The sequence below is a fragment of the Dendronephthya gigantea genome, unplaced genomic scaffold (assembly GCF_004324835.1).
Source record: "Dendronephthya gigantea isolate DGI-Jeju-01 unplaced genomic scaffold, DenGig_1.0 000068F, whole genome shotgun sequence".
Lineage (NCBI taxonomy): Eukaryota > Metazoa > Cnidaria > Anthozoa > Malacalcyonacea > Nephtheidae > Dendronephthya > Dendronephthya gigantea.
The window spans coordinates 769,974-797,243 of NW_021163078.1; the positions used below are offsets into that span (position 1 = coordinate 769,974).

General features: G+C 35.8%; 4 protein-coding genes across 4 annotated transcripts; 2 read left to right on the top strand and 2 right to left on the bottom strand.

Annotated features, from left to right (window-relative positions):
• Window positions 1-4,178: 4,178 nt before the first annotated feature.
• On the top strand, window positions 4,179-8,011 carry LOC114531113. The gene is made up of 3 exons (XM_028552762.1): window positions 4,179-4,365; window positions 5,471-5,874; window positions 6,655-8,011. The coding sequence occupies exons 2-3, from the start codon at window positions 5,520-5,522 to the stop codon at window positions 7,731-7,733; spliced, it is 1,434 nt and encodes a 477-aa protein (XP_028408563.1). The 5' UTR covers window positions 4,179-4,365; window positions 5,471-5,519; the 3' UTR covers window positions 7,734-8,011.
• A 5,231-nt stretch (window positions 8,012-13,242) lies between these two features.
• Window positions 13,243-17,726, bottom strand: LOC114531101 (transmembrane emp24 domain-containing protein 5-like). The gene is made up of 3 exons (XM_028552746.1): window positions 17,504-17,726; window positions 16,154-16,405; window positions 13,243-14,347 (listed from the first exon to the last, which is right to left on the bottom strand). The coding sequence occupies exons 1-3, from the start codon at window positions 17,645-17,647 to the stop codon at window positions 14,129-14,131; spliced, it is 615 nt and encodes a 204-aa protein (XP_028408547.1). The 5' UTR covers window positions 17,648-17,726; the 3' UTR covers window positions 13,243-14,128.
• A 578-nt stretch (window positions 17,727-18,304) lies between these two features.
• Window positions 18,305-24,171, bottom strand: LOC114531136 (bystin-like). Its single transcript, XM_028552787.1, is given in 13 exon segments — window positions 18,305-18,745; window positions 18,990-19,062; window positions 19,168-19,233; window positions 19,687-19,777; window positions 19,895-19,952; window positions 19,954-20,013; window positions 20,111-20,176; window positions 20,393-20,471; window positions 20,649-20,746; window positions 21,137-21,221; window positions 21,398-21,582; window positions 23,181-23,411; window positions 23,557-24,171. Coding segments are annotated over 13 exon segments (1,305 nt in total). The 5' UTR covers window positions 23,686-24,171; the 3' UTR covers window positions 18,305-18,661.
• Window positions 24,172-24,233: 62 nt separating this feature from the next.
• Window positions 24,234-27,270, top strand: LOC114531094. Its single transcript, XM_028552739.1, has one exon. The coding sequence runs from the start codon at window positions 25,215-25,217 to the stop codon at window positions 26,940-26,942; it is 1,728 nt and encodes a 575-aa protein (XP_028408540.1). The 5' UTR covers window positions 24,234-25,214; the 3' UTR covers window positions 26,943-27,270.

A 27,270-nucleotide genomic window follows, 5' to 3' on the forward strand; every position in this document is an offset into this window, starting at 1 on the left:
CTACTGTTTTCATTCAGAAACATTCCAAGAAAAAAATATTTAAAATCTGGGCAAAATAAAGTTTATCATGGAACTAAATGATAGTACTGGAAAGTGGAGGAAAAGGAATGTTACAGAAGAAATGGTAATGCGCATAGCAACTATACATGGGCCCTTGTCAAAGAAATCTGGCTTGCTTGTGATCGGCTTGTTTAAGGGGCTGTTTACATGAGCCCGGTACCCGAGATTCAGCGAAGCGTTAGATGATTTTGAGATATTGAAATGAGCAGATAACATGATCCTGGTAGTCGTATAATCACCGTAACAATAGCATGTGCTTGTTTGGTGTCATAATGACTCAGTTTCAATACCTCAAAGTCCTCTCACGCTTCGTTGAATTTCGGGTAGCCGGGCTCATGTAAACAGCCCCTAAATGATCCGGCTTAGCCGAATTCGCGCGAAGCGTGAGATGACATTGTGCTACCGAAGTAAGTAAATACTATGATCCGAGTGGTGCAGCGAACTCCATGTGAACTTGAACGATATCCCGGTCGCCATCTTTAAAGCTAATAATTTTAAGCCGAAACTGCGCGATCAGGTGACAAAAGGCCACACCCGATATTCTGTCTCTACATCGACAAGGGATCGATCCAGTTTTTTCGACTTCCTTTCGAACTGATATTAATTTTGATCTATGCCGGACATGTTTGATGGATCAGACAATTTTAAAAGTGCCTTATGTGATTCAGGGCTTTTTATCACCGCTGTTTATAAAAGCCTGGCCAGATCTGCATGTTAATCGAGCTTATTTAAGTCACGAATATTTTTTAATTAGTGAGTTAGCTCGATTTAGTGCCTTTTTTCACGCGAGTCTATGAGCCAAAGCAAGTAGCGACAAGCGGCGAACCGAGGCAGTCGCTATGGAAAGAAACCTCACAAAAGGTGAGAATTAAATGAATTTTGCAAAAGCGACCAATATCACAAATTCGTTTTTGCTGAGTGTAAAGAATATCTTGAATAATTAATTAATGACGACTGGCGCCGTAAGGATAACATTAAAGACATTATGAAGTCATAACATGTGAAATATTAACTGGTTTTCATAATTTATCGGCTATTACCTGCATATGCTGGTAATTTGTTAAAATGAGTGGAGAACATCATGCATGCTGCGCCAGCCGTCCCACGCTTTATTCATGCAATGCATGTACGGGGATCAGGCAGGATCATTAATATTGTTTCATGTTGGTAGACATTTTCAAGGAAATAAAGCTAGCATCTGTCTCATGCGGTGTATCGGAGAATATATTACATGGCAATTATTGAAGAAAGCGAACAACTCGACAAGATAAAACATTGCCTTTATTATGAAGTCATTTTCATTATTCATATTCATATAGGCTTTGTCTGCATGTATTAATATAATTTCTGACTACATACAAACCGTTATATGACTGTTTTTGCAATTAAATATCGTATCACTTTGGCAAACGGGAATGTGACTAAAAGACTGAGTACGGATCTGCTCTTATGTTAGTATAAGGCGCCAGAGATTACATGGCATGACTTGCGTGCATGACAGGAAACCTCGTACCCAGGCTTTTTTCTACGAGGAAAAAGCCTTGGTACAAGGTTGGCATGAGAGGCTCACGGAAAAACGGAATGATCAAATTGACGTAGAAAACTAAAATGCATTGTTTCTCGCAGTAATCTCTGATGCATCGGAGTAAACATGATGAATTCTCCATGAAGTGTTCACTTTCATCCAAGTTACCATGTGCATGTGGCCTTTGTTTCAAGATAAACGATTGTAACCATGCTTAGTTAAGCTTGTGAGGTATTGAGAGGTGAATGTGCATTCAAACACAGTCACGGGAAGGAACAATTAAGAAACCTTTCCTTATTGAACTCGTCAGTTGAAAAGATAAAACATGAAATGGTCGAATTTGTGGTGTCTAAACAGCCAAGACACTCCGTGCCAAAGGGAAAAAAACATTTAAAAAGTTAATGAGAGGAAAACGCGACAAAACCATGTTATTTATTCATAACAATTGATAGTAAAAGGCATCATTATATTACCACACATGCGATCGCTAGCTCCTCTGTTCAAGAAACCACAAAAATCTTTCCTATAATAATCGCATATAGACGTACTAACAGGAAGAAAACCAAATTTCTTTTTTGAACTTATCAGGTATTTAAGATATTGACGGATTATACCATGTATAAATACGCCTTTTTTGTAAACAAAGCATGCTTATGGTTTGATCATAACTATAAATGTATATAAACACTCGGTTTTTTCAAGGAAATTACATAAATTATATAGTTTTGTGGGTTTTTAAAGGTCCTTGATACACTTGAGGTGCATGTAAATAGTGTAAAAAGTGCATCTATAGTGTAAAATTTTGATGAAAAAAAATTAACTGGGAAACAACATAAACATCGTGTATTCTAAAAATCTTTTGCATTCTTTACGTTGTTGAGATTGTTTAGGTTATTTAGACAACTTTACCAATCGAGTTTTTATTTTACCAATCATAATTTGGATCATTACAGCGCATCAGTTCAGTTGTAATGCAAGGAAGACAGCAGAACGTTTGTCTGATACAATTTTTTTGAATTAAAAGGGAGAATATACTCTGAAAAAAAACACTAACTTTTGCAAGCATAGAATTTAATGAGGTATAGGAAAAAACATGCGCCGAAGAACCATGCACTTGGAATTATGTGAATTTCGTGCCATCGATTTTCAGCACTATAGCTCATGCATATTTTAGGTTTACAAGATGTTTGCAGTCAGTATAAAAATTTTATGTTTGAAAATTGGTATTCATTGTTGTAAATTAGCAAACTACAAAACGATATATAAACATATGACTATGCCGACAATTGACGTCGCAGATTATTTTATAAAGTGTATATAAACGCCGCACAAAAAACCCTCCCTGAAGAAAAGATATGAAAATATACGGTCTAAATTAACGAGCACCAGGTGGCCACACCTGGGCGTCGAAGAGAGGGCGGGAAAACGGCGTTATATGATTCGTGACGCACTTTGTGGTCGTACAGATCGCAATTAGAAAACCGATCGAGTTTTCAAAGACAGAACGCATTTGATCATTTCAAATAATCAGACCAATTTGATCACTTCAAAGTATTTGTGAAGGCGCCACATTTTCTATAATAATTTATAATTGCAAAATTGCCTTGCAAGATTACAAGAATATCATTACATTTGATCCGTGCATGTTATGCTATTTTTAAAGATTACTAAACATCAGTATATTTGAACTTAAGGGCGCACAATACATAACTGGTGGGTGTATAGTATATATATATATGTATATACGTTTTTTGATAGGAAAAGTCTTATTTCTATAAAGCTGTCAATTACAGGGAAAAAATGCCGAATTTGGTTACGTCGGTCAACATCAACGTACTTGTGATTGGGGGGTCCAGGCTCACGAAGCGCCACCAAGGCGCCGTCGAGCAAGAACGTTTAAAAATTTAATTTAATTGTTCTATTAAATGAGCTCTTAGGAAATGAGCATTTTTGCAGGAGTGTCATCAGAGCCTTTTTCGCGATAATTTTGCTCACATGCAGATACATAGATGTAACTACAAACTAAATAATACAATTTAAAATTCTCGGTTGAATTTCAAAGCATTTTGCCAGTTGTATGGGGAGGGAGATGAGGGGGGGGGGGGGTGCCGATGGTATCTATACAGGGCGCTTCAAAGAGTTTGTACATTTTCATATATTTTTTAAGTACGTATATATTAGACACAAGTTTGAATATCGGATAGTGCATTTTCAAGTCAATAGTTGAAAACAAAAAATAATGTCATTTGGAGCGACATCTTTGATCCTAAACGAGTTCCCTGACCGACAGGTTTTGAGTCGTGATTGGTTGGTTCATATAGAAGTGATACGAATGTAAGGGATAGATGACTGGTGATAATCCGATATGCTGAAACCATCTGCCATTCCGACTTTGACAAGGGATTGTGGATCAATAAAAGGATCAATAACGGAGAGTTAAAATAACATGAAAGGCAATAAAGTCTCCTTTATCTAGCGACATCAACACAACAAATCGGTTTTTAATCGCTTAGCATTTGCATAGAGTTTCTATAGGCTTGTTATCACTCTTGTTCTATGACCATTTAACTGTTGCCAAGCTACAAATAACTGCACAGTTAAATTACCTGTCCAGCATATGGGTTTATGTGTTAATGCAATGCATACACTATAACATGCATATATCAGAATTTTACACAACTATATAAATGATTATGGTGAATATATTTGGTCATTATACGTTGACATGGACACCATTTTTAACGTTTTTGAAGCTTCTTGTAAAGTGCCGCTGTAACTAAGTAAGTATATATATATATATATCATGACATATATATCAGTACAACACAAATAGATATAGTTTATGGATAATTTCGAAGAAATGTATGATGACCGTGATTAGATTTTTATCCTGATTTTTTGTCTGAATCATAAAACCTTTTAAGTTCGCATATCGGAAGATGTAGGCCATTGATCTGCATGCAAAGATTGAGATTCAAAATCTTAGTAGCACTTTTTCGGACAGGCTTAGACAATTCCTGTAGACATATACAAAACATAATAATATATATATCAGTATACATAAAGGTGTTTCAATTACTTTTGTCAGTGGCAATAGTCAAATTGCAAAGAATAATGATAGTTTTAAACACTTTTACAATATCAGTTGTCTCGTGAGAAAGCTTATGCCATGCATGTTTTCAATAAAAGTTTGCATTGCCATTGTAATATTTTTGCAAGGCTGCATGTATAATTGCTATCATGCTAAATTGAAGAGGTTTAAAGGGTCTTAATTTCGAGTGAAATTACACATGCCCACTTCAAATCCAAGCCAGGAACAGTTGATGAAGAATGAGTCGACTATATAGGTCCTCCGGCAGGAATCGAGCCTACGCTTTTGCGATGCCGGTGTTATGTTTTGCCACTGTCACTGAGCATGAGCATTGCACCGGCATCGCAAAAGCATAGGTTCGATTCCTGCCGGAGGACCTGTAGTTGACTCATTTTTCATCAACTGTTCCTGGCTTGAATTTAATTGATGTGTAATAATTCCACTCGAAATTAAGACCCTTTAAACCTCTAGAATTTACCTACATCGAGTGAAGTTCCAAAAATCATAATCGATTTACCCTAATGCTAAATTGATTTGAAACTATTATTATTATTATCATTCTATTACCGCTCACATTGTACATTTGACTATATTGCCACAAAAATCCTCAGTACTGAAAGTAGATACTCTATAATCAGCCCCATAACTTTATATATATACACAGCCAAATCAACGAACAAACTAAATAAATATAAGATAAATTTTCAGAAAGTATCTAACGTTTCTAAATTTTATAAAAATGTTACTCAATTGATACATAATTATATAAATAATAGAACTTTAACTTCTTTCAGTTATAAATTACGTGTGAAAGTCTGCGGCAGCCTGGTGCAAGGAATACAAATGGCTAAATCAGAAACAAATGCTCATTTACATAAAGTACTGACACATCGAAATTACATGCACCACGTCACCTTACAAAAAGAATTGAAAAGTTATGAAAAACAGAAGAAAGTGGTCGAGAAGGAATTGTCTCAAATTATTAAAGTTAGACGAGCTATCCAGCAAATTAACGGAACGTTGCTAAAAGAATCTAGAAAGGGAAAAAAAGAAAATTCATCCAAGAAAGCGTGGGAGCAAAAAATGACTGAAGATGGAATTACATTCGGGAAAAAAGAAGAGCACGAAGATGAAGAAGTGCATAAATATGATCACCAAGAAAAGTCGCTTATTAAGAAAAGTAATGTCTCGTCACAAGGTTTGAACAAGTTCATTATTACACCACTCATGAACAGTTGATATTACACCACTCATGAACATATAGAGCACATGCATTAGGTTTCGGCGTTTAATTTGTTTTATTCTTTTACATTATATTCTTCAACAACATAATATTCTTGCGATTTTGCATGGTGAATAACTCAAATAAATCATCGAACGTTACTACAAGTACTCGTCGTGTAGGATATATTATCAAGTTTTTCATGCGAATAACCGGCTTGTGACATTCATCAGTATCAGGACAGAAAGCTTAGCCGGGATAAAAATACGAGCGCGCGTTGTTGGTCACTATATGCATCGCGGTGAAGTCTATAAACCCTGGAACGATAATTAATGCTTATCAGGGTTGCCAGATAACTGAAAAAAGAAGCCAAACATTGTTATAGTCGGCCCTTTGATTTCTTTGTTTGAAACAAAGAAAATAACGATTATGGTAATAATATTTGGCTATTTATTCAGTAATCTGGCAACTCTGATGGTTATTTGTCCGCCATCTCTGAAGTCAATTTGAAGCCGAAATAGGTACCTGAACCAGTCCCTTAATTTGAAGACGTTTTTGTCGGTGCGATCGTCGACCGTGAAGTCAAAAACAATAGAAAGGGATTGGCACTGGTACCCATTTCGGCTTCAAATTGGCTTCAAAGATGGCGGCCGAGTAATCGTTCCAGTTCATATAGAGTTCACTAATGCATCGTGATCGATCGCCATGTTATTTATATATTTCAAACCATGGTGCCTATTTCTTTTATTTTTACAGGGGTATCCTCTAAAATACAGCACCACTTAAGCGAATATTCTCAAAAACCTGAATTTCACACTCGCCAAGAAAGCAGAACATATACAATTCATAGCGATTCCTACTCAGAGCATGTCCATGACCACGATGAAAATGATTCCCAAAAAATGGGATCAATGGAAAAAAGCAACGCATTAGACAAAAACGATGACTCGCAAAATCTCAAAGATAGAGAAATTAGAACTCAGTCAACGCCCAACTCAAAAAATACGAAGCTTTTTACAAGAAGGCCTCCTTACGTTAAGTCTTGTTCCCTTCCGAATTTCTCTGTGCAGAAACTGGATGAAATTAGGGAAAGCGCAACACAGGAAAATCAACAATGCCAAATGTATCGTCCATCAAAAACACCAACGAGAATGATAAGCAGGGACAGGAATGCGAGTCCAAACGAAGATCTGTATAAGAAAAGCTTATTAACTAACTTCGAGTGCGTTAGAGGGGCGAAAGAAGGGAAAGAGCAATGTGAAATTCATCATTCACCAAAAACCCAAACAGGAATGGCAAGTGAGGATTATTCTTCTGATGGAATTCTTTTCACGAGGACTACTTCGGATCACCATCATGGAATTACAAAGCTTCCTACCCTTGCGAATCTCCAAGGAAGCGTTTGCGTTCCAGTCGACGACGCAAGAAAGACGATAGATGATTCCAATTATGGTAATAATGGAATTACAAGTTGGACGAACAATAGAGTGAGAAACTCTTCGGCCGTTTTTCGTGCTTTTCCCAATAACGACGTATGCCTTGTGCCCAGGGCACGGAACCGATCACAAACGGTATGCGACCTAGAAGAAGTCAAAAGCAGGCGGGCAAGAGCTAGGACAATATCGTGCATGGATAACCCAGAATACGGTCGATCGACGAGGGTTGCGGTTCCAAGTACAGCAGAAACTGAATACAGTAGACATAGAGCGTTCAGCTACATTGAATCTGTTGGTCTAAAAGAAGACGAAACAATTGCCATAAAAGGGAAATTCAGGCAAATTGGACATACTGTGTTGGCCGTAGCACTTATGAAGAAAATGGCTTCAAAAAAATAGCTCAGTTAGAGATGACTGCATGTAGATTAAAACCCACTTACTGTCATGCACTACTTCCGTCCTTCTAGTAAAGATATAATAACTGTTTTCACGGCATTTATAATATTGAAACCGATAGTGAGTTTGGTTCGACGTTTCTTAACACTATTTACAAACCAGTTTTATAGAATAGCTTTATTATGGTAGATGAGGATCATTCGATATGTTTTCTCGACAGTTTGACTAAGAAAAAAATAGCAATGTCTCTTGAAAAAAATTCTTGTATGTAATCATTATTAGCGAGATTAGTAACATTATATATGTTTGAAAAATAATGCATTCTATGGTCGTTATATTGAGTATTTGACGTATGAGTTTCGGCTTTTCAAATTTTAGATGATGGAGTTGACTACAGACTGTCACTTTTATTAGGTACACCACCTAAGTATTTAATACTGCAAAGCTTTCGGTCCGTTAACGCGAGGCCTTCATCAGTGCAATATTGCCAATACAAGCTTTGAATGCCAGTTCAAAAACCTGATGAAATTAATGGCCTTTATACCAAGGAAAAAAAATCCCTCTATATATAATCTAAAATTAAGACACGAGTAGCTAATAAATGCTAAGCAACAGTCTTTTTGCGGAAAAGCGCGAGCAGGCACGCGCTTATACTCAAATGCATAATTACTGACGTTATAATTAATGCTCTCAAAATGTCGAAGATGAAACAATTATTTATATTAGTTTTACTTCATCGTTTTTTATCCGTTTTTTCCATCTCGTGTGTGGAAAATCCATCTCAATTACAGTGTCTAGCGGCTAATAACCGTTTCATATTGCCACTGAAATCAAATTGTGATCCATTTAAGAAGAATGATTGTCGCATGGGGGATCTTATCAAACCCACTATTGCAGGTCCGCTAACCTTTCTTTTTTTAAATGTTCTTTTGTTTCCCGCTTTTTATCATATTATCTCTTCAAATGCTCGGTAAAAAATTGGTTTAAAATTACTATTTTGCTATTAAAAAATCAGTAGTAGCTATACAAATATGTACTTAGTTTCTCCCTGCATGCACTAATAGTTATACCGATATTTATAGGCTAATATTTATGCCATGCAAGTTCCCATATAGTCGCTATATAGTATCGTAAACATCTCAAGGATAGCCAAAAATTACCGATTTGAACACAGACAAATTTGCAACCGTGAAAATGACTTGTTCACGACAGTACGACTAAATGGAAACCATGCAGATCTAAGCTCTCATTTTGTTTGCAATGTAATCGAATGAATTAAAGCGTCCAAAAGACATCTTTAGCTTCATATATATGCAATCGACTGTACAGGCTTGCATGCCAGTTTATATAGACTGTCGTGTTACTTTCGACGTTAAAGTATAGTCGTCTACTTCACTGATGTACATTTGTCTTTATTTCTGTAATTAATTTCGATCATTGTTCACTACACACACATATAGTCATAGAAATATTCTATAACATCAGTGTAATCAGCCATTAGACATGTTCACAACACCAAGACTATATCGCATACGCTTGACGCTTCAAAAAAGCGTCAGGGTATATTTCCTAAAGCGATGCTGAAAGTTATTCTATCAGATTTTTCTATGTGCACAAGATCAGTTTTATGTAGAAAGCAACATGCCAAAAAAAGGTCACCAACCATGCATAGTGGTCAGCCCAGTGCCATTTATAGGTGTCAGAGATAAAATACTATTATATGCTATAATATTCATATTGCATTGATGACATGCAATTTTAGGGCGGTTAAAACTTTGTTTGATAGCTTGTTTTCGAAGGCTCCCTTAAACCAGCTAGAGCAGATCTTCGGTTTTAAAAATCGCGTTCCCTGTTCAATCCAAAACAGATGGCTTAATTTTTATTCCTAGACTGTGAACTACGCTCTCCGTCGAATCTTCGCTTCTCCCTGACCTCAGAATACAAAGAAAGCTCTTTACGCCGCTGTCAGCCTGAGGTAGTGCATCGTCGTGCACTGAATACGCGAGTTGTGGCGATGGATGTTGAAGGCCTAACATGCATGCCGGTAGAGCGCACTGGGAAAGGGCAGTTTATCTGTGGTGAAAAAGGAACAAGATGCGTTTGCGATGCACCGGACGGAGTGAAAAATTTGGCGAAAAGTCATTGCCGGTAAGTTGTGACAAAAATTCTTATCATTAAAAACTGCATTACAACGATTTAAAGTTCACCCTACAAACGGTGTATAGGAAATCTGAACCTTGAAATTTGAATTAGTTGTAACATAGTAATTTCAGAGAAGCTACTTTAGTAATGGCTGGGTAAGATTAGCACAGGGGCATAAATGGGAACTCATGACATTATAATTTGGAAAAAAATATAAATAATAAGATTTAGAAAATATTAATTTCCTATAAGAACCAGTGAGTTGTGTTTTAAATGACTGTGACATGACTGTGAAATTACTACAACACACTATAGCAGCCTCGTATACCAAGGCGCTTTAGTAAAAAACATAACGTTGCATTCAGCTATTATAAAGAGGTCTGCTGGAAAAAAAGGGAGCGCGCGGGGATGCTTAGGGTGGTTTTGACGAAGGAAGCTTCGCCGCGAGAAAAAACCATGCACGGATGCATCCAGGACGTTGATATATATATATATATATATATATATATATATATATATATATATATATATATATATATATAAAAGCGATATAAAAGCGTGCACCCACGCGCGCTTGTTTTTTCTCAGCTTACCTGGATATGGTGGCTGAGAAGTTACTGAGTCCAACGTCATATGTTTTCTACTAGAGCGCCTGGGTACGAGGCTGGCATTATAGCCAATATAATTTGGAATTGAAAGGGTGCCGGTTTCTTTATACCACCTGTGTATTCTAACTGCAATTAAGAAACTATAAGAATCACTTCAACTCGAAGTTTAACAAGTCTTTCGATACAGTCAGCATCACAGATGTAAACATACTTCATGTCAAGTAATCTACTCCTTCATTTTCTAGATGTCAGTATTTTATTGATTATTGTGAGGTACCGAACGTCTGCAGCGACAAGCAAGCTGCGTGTACAGCGAAAAATAACGTGGTGTCCTGTAAATGCCCTCCGTCGAGTAAGGAGAAGTGCTCACTCGGAATAAATCAATGCACAGTAAACCCCTCGGTTTGTCTTGACGATGGCATGGAATGTGTTGAACTGCATGATGAACTGTCAGCCTGGCACATGGAGGTAAATAAAACCTATTCCTATTTTGGGAAATCGCACGAGCGAAACTGGAGCTCGATTTTAGTTCCAAATGCAACAAATAAATAAATAGGAATGACCATGTAGGTGGTGCACAGACGGTGGGGCAGTGAAAATGGGGTTAGGGAGTGATAAAAAACTCAGAGGTGAAAAATAACTGGGCTGAGGCTGGTTGTATAAAACTCTTTAGCTACATTTTGCATAGTTAAATCCTGTATAATTAACTTAGAAATACACGACTCTGATTGGCCAATTCTATCCTTAACTACTGTTAAAAGTTAACTATAGTCTTTTATACAATTGGCCCCTGGAGTATGGAGCTGATTGGCGTGGGGTATACGAGACGAATTATATTGTTTTAGGATAGGGTATGAATACTTTTCGCTTTCTGACAAAGGCAGACTTCAAAATTTAATAACAAATATAAACTGCTAGGTTATCAAATGATTTAATAATAGAATTGTCCCTGTACAATAATCATGAGCTGGTGTATATTTGGAGTTGGTGTAAAAGATGAAAATATATCATGATTCCCAGGTTTACTAAAAGTAGTGTTTTATGTGATGAATATAGTCTAAACATCCAATACTGTTTTCTATTTTTGTGGATGAGGTTTTAAAATTTAAAATTTTGGATGGGGTATCAATACTTAAGGTTATTTTTAAATAGGGTCTTTACAAATTTAGGAATATTTTTAGATGGGGTGACAGATGTGCAACATTTAAAAGAGATTGAATTGCTGGCTGCAGCAAATATCTCGCCTCAGTTTAGTGTGACGTATCTTTACACTTACAGGGCAGCAAACAGGACGAGGGCTATGCGTGTATAAACGTTGAAGAAATCAAGTTTGTATCACGAAGCACGAACTACTGTACTTTCAAAGGTGATTTGGTAAAAAAAGGAAAAGCTGTCTTAAACTACGTCGACGCTTGCTGCTTACGACAGCTTAAATGCGGGAATGGTGACATCAGCGGTCACCATGGTAACATAATGAGTCATAGACCTTGTCACTGCAATACCAATTTCCGCAAATGTCTAAAACGTTACAGTAAGGTCGACGTATATATGGAAATTGCAAGAGCTGTCCTACAAGCTATAAACCAACTTAGGAACTGCAAAATTCGGGACGGAACAGACTGCGACCCAAGGAATCCAAAAACCTGCCAAAAAGGTGACCTTATTGACCCTAAATACGCACATTGCCGGATAAACTGTAGAACGGGACCCTTGTTACCCATAGGTCAACGTATGTGTAGTATTCGTCAATGTAAGCCTCCTAATTTTGTGGAGGGAGTTCGAATCATAGACGTACCGAATCGTGCAACGAGTTCAGTATGCGAGCCGGTACGTAATCTTCCATATCTCTGCGGGAAAGGCGATACCCGATGTGTTTGTGATGGAAAACCGAAGATTGCTGCGTTTACGGATCGCTGTCGCTGTCAGTTTTGGCCATTTGTAATGTAAAGAAGGGATTTATAATAAAACTATATGTTAATGTCAGCCTCATGTTATATATATTCTTTGTCACTTTGCGAAAACCATTTTTTACTGTTTGGTAAATATCACCATGTATGGTTTAGAATATGCAGAGTTATGATGACCGCCATGACCAAGGTGATCGATCCTCCATGCATGATTGCAGCATGATTCAGCCGTAGTAGGAAATAATTACTGATAAAAACTTATTAAAACGAAAAGAATAATGAAATATTTAATTTATAGAAATATAATATAATATAATAAAAACTTATGTACTAAAATACTCTATATTTATAAAGTTACAAAAATATATACCTAAAGTAAAAAATTAAGATAATACTCTCTCTAAAAATAAAATTAAGAATCTAAACATTTATCCACAATTAAAAAGCACGTGGACAACTATAACTATATATGAATATTTCAGATGCAACAGTAAAAACGTATGCTTTCACTGACATATGAGGTAATTGATTTGGTATATATACAGTTTATAAATGACCCGCAACATCATCTATCAGCATCTTAAAACGAATTGTTCAATATAACAACCAAAGTTAGTTGCACATATATTTGTACTTTGAACACTAAATAATTATGCGTTGCATGCAGCCAGTTAAATCGACGATGATATATCACGTGCAATAAACGGTGTGGTAGGTTATAAAGCGGACTTTAAGTTCATTAACATGGAGGAATTTGAATTCGTTTTAAACTAATCTGGGGCCGGTTGTTCAAAAGCCGGTTAGCTTAACCCAGGGGTAACTCAAATTTTTACATCAATTTTTTAATCGCTCGTTTATGAAGTTGAACATGTTTTTTGATAAATAATTTGTGGATCAATCAAAGTCTTATTTTGTAAAGTCTTGAAACAAACGGCGGTGCAGAAGCATATAAACCAAAACAGCGGAATAAAATTTAACATATAGGGTTAGCGCTAACCCAGCTTTGAACAACGGGCCCCAGTAGACTAATTTTAAACTAATTTGTTTATCTTTTTCAGGCTAAGCCAACCATGAAGCCTCAATTTTTAATACTTCGTGTAAAATGGTAAACATACAATGTACCTTTTTACCAGAAGTAGCCAATATTTATTCATTCTGATTGGGTTACTAAAATGTAAACCAATTTTCTGATTGGTCTAAAACGAAATTCCTCCTTGTTACCCTATTATTATCTCTGAGCCACCCTTGCACGTACTCACAACGAAATGAAATTATTACTGATTACAATAACCATCTAAATTTGGCATTTAAAGAATCCTATTTTGACAGTTTACTGCAATATAGTATACACACGCCTGTGAAAATATACTTTATTGCCAATATCGGCACAGGGGAATCGTGCTATATCAGGAGATGTATTATTCATCATGAAATTGCGGATAATTGCAGAGTTTTCATATCTTAATTGTTGAAAAATATACTTCGAAACTTTTTGAAATGTTTAGAAAACGAAACAAAATTCAAACGAAATCCCACCCCCTTAGCAATATGGCCAAAGGTTAGAAACATGCATAGTATATAGATAAGAAAGTTAAATCACGACAAAGTAGTGTTATTCTCAAACTAGTAGGACTACTTTGCCTTAAAGATTTCATTTGTAACTGAAAATATTTATGTATAATACTGTACTAATACCCTATATAATCTATTTGAAAGAAAATTAGCAATTATCACTATAATATTATACTCTAGTTTTTTGTCTTTGATCGAACAAATGTCGAACGAAATATACCTGGACTAATCCAACACTAATCATTATTATACTTGCCATACAAGATACCCACATTACACGCGAATTATTGCTCTCCAAAAAGTAACGTTGTCTTGCCTCCTTTGCCCGCAACGCGCCCTGGTAAGAGCTTGCTTTGTCCAATTTTGTTCGGATCCCTTCAATATTCGCCTATATGAGATTTTAAGCAGATATATCAGTAATAAGGTCGAGTCTGAATTATTCCAAAATCCCGTATATTATTTTTTTACATGTACAGTATCTACAATACGTGGTGTTTCCATGAAAACGTAAGGCTCGCCGCGCGCGCCCAGACTTGGCGACTTATTGAGATAGTTGAGTTCAGTTGAGAAACATCGTCAATACTCAATAGACCTTATTTTTAAGGGTTTAAGTTTAACTAAGTTTTTATTACTGTATATAGATAATTTTTGCATTTGTTTACATTATTATGAAGTAATCTCTGGCGGAAGTTGCCTATCTTAGCAGTATTATTACGCTTATTTTCGGGCAGCCTTTGATTTTTTCTTTAAAACTGAGAACATGTTGATTTTGACATGTCACTAATAATTGACAAAAGTAAGACCACATGCGCCACAAAAGTCGTACGAGGAAAGCCATGCAGTCCGAACTAAAAATTGCTGTGAAATGACGAACATATAAAATGTGTTGTCTTAACTGTCTTAAATTCGTAAAAATTGTTTTTATCTCAAAAGTCATCCGGCATCTTTTCTATTCTTTTTTATTATAATGAATAACTGTCACTACCTGTTGGGTCACCTATGCTTTAGGAAAACGGCGGGAAAAAATGTTTCTCTACGGTAAATTTCCAAAGTAAAATTTAGACAACATTTAAAAAAGGGACGAAAAAAGCAAAGCGAAACTTAAATCCCATGACCTACAATAATGGGGTTTTGAATGGATGCTTTTACGAACAATTACTGTAAGGATTTAATCGCTATAAGCTTATAATTTGTAAGTATTGTTGTGTGTGTTTTGTAATCTGTATACTGTAGTTTGATATTTATAAATATTTGCGTGGCCAGATGGTTCCTGTTTTTGCCTCATAAAATTAAATCAGCAACTTCTAGCTAATGTATATAATATGTACCCTTAAATAACGTTTATTGTGACCCTTGTTGAAATTTATATAATAACTGCTAATTAAAATTAAGCCAATGTTCTCAAGTTGAACTCGTACTTGAGGCCAATCCCGGTAAAATTAAACATTTTTTTTTAAATTTGCCTAAATACAGTACCATTTCAAAAACACTTTATTATAAATAAGAATTATTATAATAACAATTTTGCCCAATAAATACTTATGCCTGAAAATACCCTTTGCCCTACCCGTATACTTATGCCTGGAAATATCAAATACCTATATTGATACATGTCTACAGCAGTGATATATATAGAATAGTTCGGTGATAAGAATGATATCAAATAAGTGAGCACAGCAAAGGAGTGAGATATCATTCTCAACATGATACATAAATTGATTAAATTCCATATTTCCAAGATCGGTGGATCACACACAATAATCGCACATGTGTTATTATTGCTTTTAAAAATGATGGACTTGCCAATAAAATACTACATAATATATAATAAATACAAAAAACCAACACCAACTAATGATTTAAAAAAAATTAAAAATCCAAAGTTAGCATTGTGATAGGTTTGAATGGAAACAAGACAAAAGTTCATATTTCAATTTTTATGATCATTATATTCTAACTTCATCCAGTCTGATGATTTAACTATAAAACAACATTAATATATTGAACTATTCTCATCTCATTTTGATTCATAATTTTTGAATTACATTATCCCATTATATACTAAAGTTGGCAAGTGGTGCAACACCAATATTATCGAGTTAAACCATGTTTAGACAACCACACCTGAACCCCCTAACCCTAACTAACTATATTCGGTGTTATAAGATGATATAATAACATGTTGAAAACTTACGTAAACATTGACAACAGTGTCCATGGCACCACCATTCCCCAATTCCTCATTTTCATCTATAATTCCTAAGTCCAGGTAAACCAATTTGCTTGTTATGCTACTGAAGCTATTATCTAGACAGAAACTGTATATCCCAGGAGTAGTTATAACCAGCTCATGAGAGTCATCTGAAGTCTTTTCTTCATAAAGCAAGCGTTTGCCATTTGGGTCAAATACCTCAAAATTTATATCAAGGTCTCCACCTTCAATTACCTAGTGTAGAGAAATTAGGAATAAGAATGACTGACTTGAGAAATTAGCATTTGAAATCATCATTTGTTATTGTTACTTTTTCTTTGGTGATTATATTAATGCTAACACTGGTATTGCAAAAGCTTGCATACTATTTCTTATTCTTACTCATATTTTTGTAAAATACCTTCATAACTATTCCTTCATATCTCCATGCACCCTATGGCCCTACCATGCATGCACAATTTCAAGTTGATGTGAAAGTAAGAACTTGATTAAGTCTGTACATCAAAAGTTCATTCTTTAAAAGTCACTTATATTTTGCATTTTTATGGTGTTTTCCTTAAATACCAACCCTGTACTTCAGGTTTTTGCCGAGGTACGAGGTTGCCCAAGTACTTAACAATGTCTTGAACATTTTAAAATTCACATCAGACAAACATGCAAATGTTTTTGTTTTTGCAGTGATAAACTATGTTTGTAAAATATGCTTGAAAATTTTGTTTCACGCTTTGTATGTAACTTTAGGGAAAAGCTTGGAGTAGTTAGTTTATTGTTAATTTGTTAAATGGATTTGAAATATGGTTTTCATCAGTTTTTGCCAACATATTCAAGGCCGCTCCTGCTGTCGCTTTTTTATTTAAATAATAGACATGCTCTTATTATATTTTTCCTCCAGCCTGGCTTAAATGATTCGTGGGAAATTCTTTCCTACAGTGCAGGCATTAATTAAAATATAGCAATTCCTTGAACACACTTTGTGTCCTTATAAAAGGCTAATGTGTTCTTTTAAATTGAGAAGTGTTTATGTAAAAATAATAGACATCACATAATTGCTTAATTAATATAATTTTAATTTTAGAAATTGAAACGGTTTTTCCTTAATTTTCTTACCACTCTTATGTACATAAACTATACAAATCTATCATTTAAGCTAGTAATATATTTATCACAAAAGTAATGAAAAAATCTGTCAAAACACTATTACTTGATTATAATTCACTTAACAAAGTATTTAAACCTAGACAACAATTAATGCTGTGTCTATTGTTCAATAGTATATCGGGAAATATTCTTTTAACTTTTTTGATTTGTCACCTGTCATGATCACAATCATACCTGATATTCCAAATCAAGAGACATATTAGCTTTCAGATTTTCAAAAAAGCATTCTCTCTGCCTAGCTCCAAGTAAAAAAGTGAATCCACTCTCCATAGCACTTATCGAAACCGTAAAACATAATAGGAGGTATATTACATACATATTATCAATATCACAATATATATATATTATACAGTATATGACGAAACTGAGTTGAGTAAACTCACTATACAGAGAAAAACAAAATTGTAACAATATAAAACACATTTCTGCGCATGCGATCCTTTGGTCAGTGTGTATAGACGTCGTGTAATTATTGGTTAATGGCTCTGGAGGCCAAATACAATGGATTTTTTTCTGATCAGTGGAAATACGACAACAAAATAAGCCAGCGGTTGAAACTTTGAACTGTAAGAGATATCGTTGAAGTGTTTTGAAGTTGAACTTAGTCGATCGCTGCATTCAGAATTTGAAATATTCTCAACGTCGTGGACGAAGACAAAGTCAAAATAGTCCGTGATAAAGGAACTACAGTATGTGAACAGAGACATTTATAATCTAACATCTATAACATTGATCTAACATCCGTGTTTCTATACCTTAGCAGTAAGTATTTTTTAACATCATTGATTCATTGTTTCTACACTGCAGCAGTAATTACACAGTGGCGGTGCCAGCGGTTAAAATAAATGGCGGGGGAGGAATTGAGAGTGAAATGTTTTGGGGGGGGGGTTAGCGAACATTGACATAAAGCTATAAACTACTTACGTAACATGAAAAGTTTTGAGGGGAACTAGGGGGAAGACAAAAGTGAGGAGGGTAAATGCCCCCCTCCCCCTTCTTCGCCTTCTCCCTCGCGATAATTCAATAGCCAATATATAATTCTAAATTGCTTTTATTATACATGTTTTACGAACAACAAATTTCCTTTTGTAGTAGCTGTTCATGTTCACTACATTTTGCAGTTCGGCCACGCGCGTTTTTGATGCGTCAACAGCTCCCCCAAACACATAAACCCAAATTATAACGCCCTTTTTGTACTATCACAAAGGGCTGATTTGCATTTCTGTGTTCAAAATCATACATGGACGAAATCGTCGATCGCCTCGAAAAACAGCTATAGGTAAGCTGGTAACCTCCCGTCAGACCGGTTGAAATTGTGGCAAATGTCCCCGATTATGTATTTACTTCCATTTGATTGGCGAGTTCAATATCTCTTGATGACGAATGCAGAAGTTCCCGGCGTATTTCTGGAGTTATCTGGAATATAATAAAGTATAGTATATATTCCAGTATACTAGTTAATAATGAATTTTAATGAATGCAATGGTAAGAATATTTTCATCAAGTGAAGCAACGAGGCGAAGCAGAGTTTAATGGAACATGCCATCACCGGCATAGAAGTGAATGCGATGAAAACGTTCACTATATTTGATCACCGGCGATCTCCAAGGGCTAGGGAGATTGAGTTGTTAATATTACATACGTAAGAATTTAAAGGTACCTGTTCATGAGCGTGTACTCGGCAAACTTCAAGTAAAGCATCTTTTTGTTCACTTGATATATCTTCCTTGTATCTGAAAAAGCAAATTTTCAAAATTATCATTTATATGTAAATGTCATAGCAAAAAATACGCCATTATAAGAAAAAGGCTCTCTAAAACCGCTAAATTCTGCCTTACCTTTGTACAAACGTTAAGAAGCACTGATGCCAAAGAACAGGCAGTGTTCTCTTGTCGCTCAAAAACCTATATAATAACAACAACACTTACATTTAAAGTCATACCAAGTATATATAGCCTTGCATATATCTAGCGATAACAATATAAATATTAGCTTGAGGAGCAGACCTTGTTAATTTACTGCAAAGCTTTAGGTCTATTGACCAGAGTGGAATAGTCACGAAGGACTGGAATTGTGAATGAACGTTTAGGATCATTCAAGTAGCTACCAAGTGTTGTTCAAGCGTAGTTACAAAACACTATTTGAAATATCTTAGTTTAGCTAAACAGTGCAAATTCATAAACGTCTCCAGGCGGAAAACAACTTGGTCATTCGAAGTTATCTTTCGCCCGAAGACAGGAAGTGTAGTGAAACCTCCGCAATGAAGCAGAAATGAGAAATTTGAACCTTTATAAATAGAATCGCAAAGGTTTGGAGAGTAAAAAATGCGCCAATCGATTTTATGGCGTTTAACACACCTTAGAAAATGAAATACAACTGCATCTATAACACGATATGGTAAAGCATACTTCTTATCTAAAAGTAACCGTAGTAAAATGCTATTCGCGCCTAAACAAGAAAAAAAAGCCTGTCAGAAAAGTACAAATAATACTATACAATGCTCATGCATGTGTCAGCCATGAGATTAAGCAGAAAGACGGTCACCGTATAATATTTGTGATTTACCAGAGTAATCCATTTCAGCTAACTTTAACATTGCCGCGCTAGCATGGAGGACTGGTATATATAGTCTTCGTTACAACACTGCCAACAATGATCGCTTCACGTAGAGTGCAAGTGCCAGACTATTAGAATGATAGATTGTCAGGTTAAACGTTTGTAGCGGGGAAAATACCTTCATCTGCGTTTATTAGCTACATTTTTAAAATAAGGGATACAAACCTCACACAATGGTAATAATACCCCCTTGAAGAATGCGGCTGGTTTAAAGAAAGCTTTTTTTAGACCCTGAAAAACGGGAGAATATTTTATACGAATATAATATAAAATATTTTACTGTAGGAAAATTCGTGTAATTATATGCGAAAACGTTGAACAATTAAGGTTAAACTATATTAACTAAACGCTTGTCACATAAATATGGAACAACGTCTGAAATCGCTTAGCATATTTTTTACGGATATCTTATATCATATCAAAATGCTTAGGATACCATTTTCACACCTGATATAAATGATAGTTCAGCCTTTTGTATTCCGCTATATCATCTCGAACACGAGGTAACAAAACTAGATTGAAGAACCTAAAAGGGAATTACAGATCATTCCTATTCTATTAATATGGTTTCATTCGTGATCTTGAGCAACGTAAGCAGTACCTTAAAGGTATACAAAAGAGTATATATACGAGCCTTTTACGAAGCATTAGCTAAACAACTGAGTAATACTGAACTAATGAAAGAAAAGCAATAATTTCTTACCTTTGCGCCATTTTTGCATTTAGATTTGATACAAATATTCTCGTTGCTTGATACATGGCCGCAGCCGTCCAGCTTTCGGGATTTGTCACATAGACTACCTGTAATTTTGTAAAACTTCGACATTTACTTCGCTGGTTGGTTTTATGTATCACGGAGTTTCACTTATTAATATCAGTCAAACTTATAGGCCAGGGGCCGGTTGTATCAAGCCCGTTTAACTTAAACGGTGGATAAGTTCAAAGTAGCAAGCCAGTCTATCGTTTTATTCAAGAAGCAAACTAAATGTTTTTTACAGCTTAATACAAAGATACTGCTTACAACTACATATTCAGTGCATATAATATTCAAGTTGACTCATTCAAGAGAGATGTAAGAGTGTTCTTTACTTTGACTTATCCACCGTTTAAGCTAAACGGGCTTGATACAACCGGCCCCTGTTATAATCTCTAAAATAGTTTCCTATACAGTTACAGTGATAATATATACACCTCTTCCCAATTCTGTAACGATGGAATGATCTTAAAGGCTTTTGGTAACTTGCCAGAACGATATTTGCTGAGGATGTCACCAACACTGTGGAATGTAAAAAGGAAGCATTACATATTCTAACCAATATTAATATTCGCATAGTTGCATGCACAGCTAGTGCACAAACTTTGTTATCAAACTGCCCACGCATTCGCGATGATATTGTGTATAGTATAGTATTAGTTATTAATGGTATTTGCACAGATATCACACTATATTACCCTTTAAAAACTTTAATAAGTCGTTCGTCCATGGGTGGTGTTAGACTTTTTTCCGACATTTGGCTTTCAATTTCCGTTTTCTTGTCTTTAATTTTTTCCATGATAATGTCGGCAAGTGTTCTTCTTTCTGGTGGTTCTTTTGACATGAACATCTCCAAGGCTTTCTCATCATCTTCATCCACCACCTGGGATAAATGGCTAATTATTTGTCACGTCAAATCAAGGGCTGGTATTTTCGACTGAGAACTTTGCCTTGGGCGCTTCCATTAAAACGGTCAGGCTGATCTTATTTTAAATTTCTAAACGGCAATATTCTGTCCTTCCAGGTGACCTGGCGCTCATATTTTAGTCAATCATCTCAAAAGGGTTGTCATTTTGTCGAAATGAAAATCCATTCCGAAGTATTCTGTATTTATTCTATTATATCCGTAATTTATTGATTATATTTTTTGTTATTTAGTTAGCATGATAAAATTGATGGATGCTGATTGGTAGAGATGAGTTAAGTTATTTTGTTAATTAATTGTACTGTATTACAATTAATGACTCTGACAAACCAAATATACAAAATGGCAAGAAGATATTTGCATACAAGCTATAAGGTCAGAAAGGTAAACGAAAATACTTGCAAAAGTAAAAAATATTAGATAAAAGTTGCTTTGGCAAAAACTATAATGCTTGCATTTAAAATGGAAAATGTTCCCCTTATTCTACGTTTTATTTAAACAGGTCCATCACTCCATCCTAAAAGTGATTTGTGCAATCATAAGATAATTATTCAACGGAGAGAAAGTAATGGCAGATTAAAAGGCTACCCAAGTTTCCTGCAAGTAAGTACATACAAATATTTTGCATTTTATGTCTCATTTAAAATACAATGATTTGCCATCCAATTTTACTGTTTATTTTGAAAATACTTTTAGTTATTTTGAAAATATTTCATCTCAAATGTTACTTATTTTAGATTAGAAATTTTATAGTTTTACACCCATGCTGTCTTGTTGAATTTGGAATACAAATTTTCAATTTCCAAAAGAATGTTCCTTTTTAGCCTCTGCTATTTCTGGTTACCAATCATTTAAGAAATAATTTTCAGTAGTTATCTTCATTCAATAATTTAATAATGATTAGCTTTGTAGGTTAAAAAATAGTCTAACTTGGAAAAGCAGTACTTTAAAAAACACATAGCAGAGCGAAAGTACACCATTGATGTGAAATTACAATATAGTTTCTGTGATTACATGTCATTTGCAAACGAGTTGGACCACATCTGCTAGTGCCTCTTGTTAACCCAAAGGAACTAGTTTAATAATTACCGCATTGGATGTCAGACAGTGAAAGAGTTTCTACCAGTTGATGGATTATTGTAAATCCTAAAGTAAATCCTAAATATACAAATTTATTCCCCAAGATTTGGTTAGGATTAGGAATACTTCCTAAATTATTGGCTGATTAGACTTAACTCTAATCCTAAATGTAATCCTAACTTAATTTCATTTTGTGTATGTGATATTTACTGAACATGGAATTACCAAGTAAACAGGTAGCTCAAATAGAAGAAATCTGATCTTGATTTTAAGCTTAAAGCCATGCTATAATTACTATGCCTTCTCTTCGCAATAATCCTCCCTAAAAATGCATTCTCCCTACAACGTGCAAGTTGGCGGTTATGTGGTTATGTGCTTCGTAAAATGAATGTGCCCTTTTCTAAGACTCAGCCCCCACTGCCTTGAACTGCTTCTGACACCACTGATTAAATCATCCATTCAACTGGCATGCTTACCACATCTTCATAATACTGATCTTCTCCTTCAGAAAATTGTTCTTCACTGCTGTCACTTTCAGCATCACTACCACCTGCACCATGTTTGGACATACCACCAAGGGATGTCCTTGCTTCAGCTAAAGATTTCTTCCCTTTCTTTGCTGCCACAGCACCATACTCCGCTTCAAGCTCATCTTGTTGATCCAGTGCTTGGTCAAGAATTTTTCTGCTGAGTTTATCACTAACATACTGTGAACAAAAATGTGAACGTTCGTGTATCAAAGGAACTGCAGAAACTGATTTCCTTCACGACAAGAGGCATTCAAGTAAATAACATGATTTTTTATCGACATGATTTCATACCACCTTGGAAAACAACGTTGTATATAATAACCTGATCTATATTGTCGCTCTGTCGTGATCGTTCCTTTGCGGGACGATTTTTTCTTTTCACTGCGTCAGATTGAGCAATATCTTGAACCAAACTTCCTCTAGGACGTCTCGATGTTTTGTCTTTTCCCATCGTTGCAACGATTTTGTCTCGAAATCTATTTTTTACAATTTGATGAATGGAATAAACTCCAATGTGTGGTCAATTTTACGCCGCCATATTGTTTTACAAAATCGAATATAATGCTTCCACTTTACGGGCTTGGACGTCCACAATTATTGCTGCGGAGCGAGCGAGCCTGAAGCGAGCGAGCGTAGCAGCAGTCTAATTTGTGCAGAGAGGGGGTTCTGAACTAAATTTTATTAGCGCAAGGAATTGTGGTCGTGCGCGTTTTTTATGCGTAGAACACACATTTTAAACTCGCTCATATCCATGTGCTTTTTAATTTCGATGCACAGGATCTTCAAATTTTTGTTAAATTTTCAAGCTTCTGCTCTATTTTGACTATTCAAGGTAAGATATTTTCATCTTTCGTTCATATGTTACGTTTACAGTTGTTTACAATTTTAACTGGTATATTCATGAAACGCTAAAAGCATACAATCGATCACAGCTAGATTCATGCTGTTTATATACGAACTATATCAATAGAGGATCACTTTGCGTTTTTTAAACCTGCTATTGCTATTAGTTAAAACGGATCTAGTTCACTAACATTTCATATAACAATTCACTTGGACCCTAAAATGTTCGCAGCAATCCCTACCTTGCAGGTAACCTGGTAGTTGAAAGTAAAATCACGGGGGAAGAATATGTTTACTTTGTGGTAAAATACATATTGTTTTGTTTACTCAGAACGCTTCTGCGCGAGCAATGACAGGTGATGTTGGAATCCCTTATTTATAAATGTGCCGTTTTTATACCAACATTTTGTTTCGTCACGTTTATTGATGTCATCGATCTATGATCTATCTCAAGCCGCGATGCTCGATTTGACCGACTTGTCCCGGTCGACCTCGTATATGCCTGACTGGAATAGTGACTTTCTTTTGCAGACGAAAAGTTTTGTGTTTACGTTTGGTGTCTAGACCATATACAGCTGTGAAAATGATATTAATCTGGAACAGACAGCAGATCGAGAGAAGATCAGGAAGAATACTTCTCTGGCGTAAAGGAAATGGCCCTCACATTTTAATAGCTAAAAATAAAATCCCGCACCTTAAAACGAAATATGTTTCACTATAAATGCGTAGACAGATTCAAGAGGTCGCTATTCGCCAACGCAACAAGAAATTTTTCTAGTCAATTTTTCTACACAAAATGAAGAACGGTTGAAAAGTTTGCTCCCCGAACAAAATACGAGGATAATCGATGAGATCGGATTATTGATTGACGTTGTTACAGACATATTTTCTTTATATTCTGCATTTGGATAAATTATAGCAGTTAAAACAAGTCCAGATCGAAAGATTTACTGTTGAAAATTTCTGTTGAAGTAGCCTTGAACCAACAATGATTAACTGACGGGGTCCTTGATTTAGGAATACTAAGATTTGATCAAAGTTATAGCAAACAACGGGTGATTAATACAACCAGTTGGGCACAAGCAGTTTGTGATTATTGCCAATTCTAGTTCTTTTCATGTGGGGAAGTGAAGAAACATGCCCTATCTATCACCGATTAATCTATTTATCATGATCAGATCTTTAAAACAAATTTCTTACGCCTTTATCCTCATTTTATTGCTGGATATCGACGGCAATTTATTTTCTGTTGTTGCGCTGGCGGATACAGGTTGGTGTTGGGGCAAAGAAAAACACGTTACAAAGGTCAAGAATGCTTCGTCACTGCCGGAAAGACAGGTTAATATGTCCGTTTCGAAGATTTCGCCATCTGCACTGAATATCGGTTCCTATCCTCCTGCCATAAGATCTTCCAACAATGACGAGAAGTTTACCATAACTGCACCAGAAATGACAGGAAATCTGCTCTCAAACGGAGATTTAAAAGCACTTCGAAATGCATTGCTTATTCATCCTTTCAAAACATGGAATCTCAAACATAAATATTCATCAATGAAAGACATCCGCATCCACGAGGACAAACTACAAGCTGTGATTAAGAACGGGGACAACGCGAGATTGAGGAGAAAACTACTTAAAGTATTGCGAGGCGAAGATGTCTACTTGGACGCAATCGGGGGATCACATACTGCAGGAGGCGGTTTAGATACAGAGGAGGCTACTGGCATTGAAAGGGTATATTATAAAGTCATTGCGGATTGGTGGGGCAAGATAATAACACCTATCACCGGGTCCGAAATCAGGACACGTGGAATTGGGATTGGTGGCACACCAAGTAACTTTTTTCAGTATTGTTTTCGTTCGTATGTTCACAAGAAACCCGATTTAGTCCTTCTTGATACGGCTGTAAACGACATGTGGAGGAAAAACTTTATTGGCAACAAATGTATACCTCTGGAACAGTTGACAAGACAGCTTCTTAGCTATCCAACTGAACCAGCATTAGTGTACGTAAATTTCTTCCCGGTTGAGAATTGTAACTCTACATGCACCAATATTGAAAACTTCGGTCAAAATGTTCTCACTTATCTTTACAATATAACAACTCTGAGTTGGAAGAATGCAGTTTGTATGCGGCAAGGATCTCTTTTCAACACTTGTCGCGATCTTGTGAGCAAAGACAAGATGCATATTAACCAGCTGGGACATGCACATATCTCGTTAATGATTATAAACCTGATCAGAAAAATCTTACAGGAAGGCTTAGCTGCTAAGAATAATTTTTTGAGTGACCTTGATGTGAAATCCATCTCGCACGAAATTTCCAAGCTAAATATTCAACTCCCTCCGCCAGCGTTTATAAGATCTGGTCATTTGAACATTGGTCCACTTTGCTGGACAACCCTCACGCCAAATTATAAAAAAAATGTAACTGACAATAATCTTGACGTGGTGATCACCAAAAACAACGGATTTTCATACGCAATGAAAAAGCGTAGAAACAAATGCCGCAAATCTTGCCGTCTTGATTTATATACGATGTGGACCGGCGAAACCCTCGGCGCCTATTCAGAACTGTCGTTCACCGTTCCTGCAAATGTCTCCCACAGGGGGATTAATGGCCGTTCGGTAGTGATTTCTTTACGATCATGTTGGATATGTGGCACAGCGAATATTTGGGTAGATAACAACTTTAATAAGAAACGACAGTTCGACTTAAAAGATTTACGGTTTGAACGAACATTGGTTGAGATCATCGCATTGCGTGTAAAACCTGGGCGGCATACTTTAAATATTAAGGTTGTAAAAAAGGGCAAAGTTTCGCTTGTCGGAGTGATGTTGGGTCCTCCTGACGGACCTTTTTAATCGCAAGGATGACTAAAACAGTATCGTCTTAATTGATCTTGGTTGTACACCGTTTATTCTATATATATACACATTCTATACTTAGGGTATATTGAAATAATTGAATAGCATTGAATCAAGTCCAGACTGCATGATTGGAACATTTTGTTATTTAAAGTTTGCTCAACGACGTAAGCAAGAAACCCGATTTAGTGATTTTAATCCTTCTTGAAACGGCTGTAAACAACATGGCAAAACCAAATTTTAACAGCAGCATGCAGTCAGGAGTATACCCCTAGTCCTAGAGCACTTGACGACAGCTTCTTAGCTATCCAACTCAACTAGCATT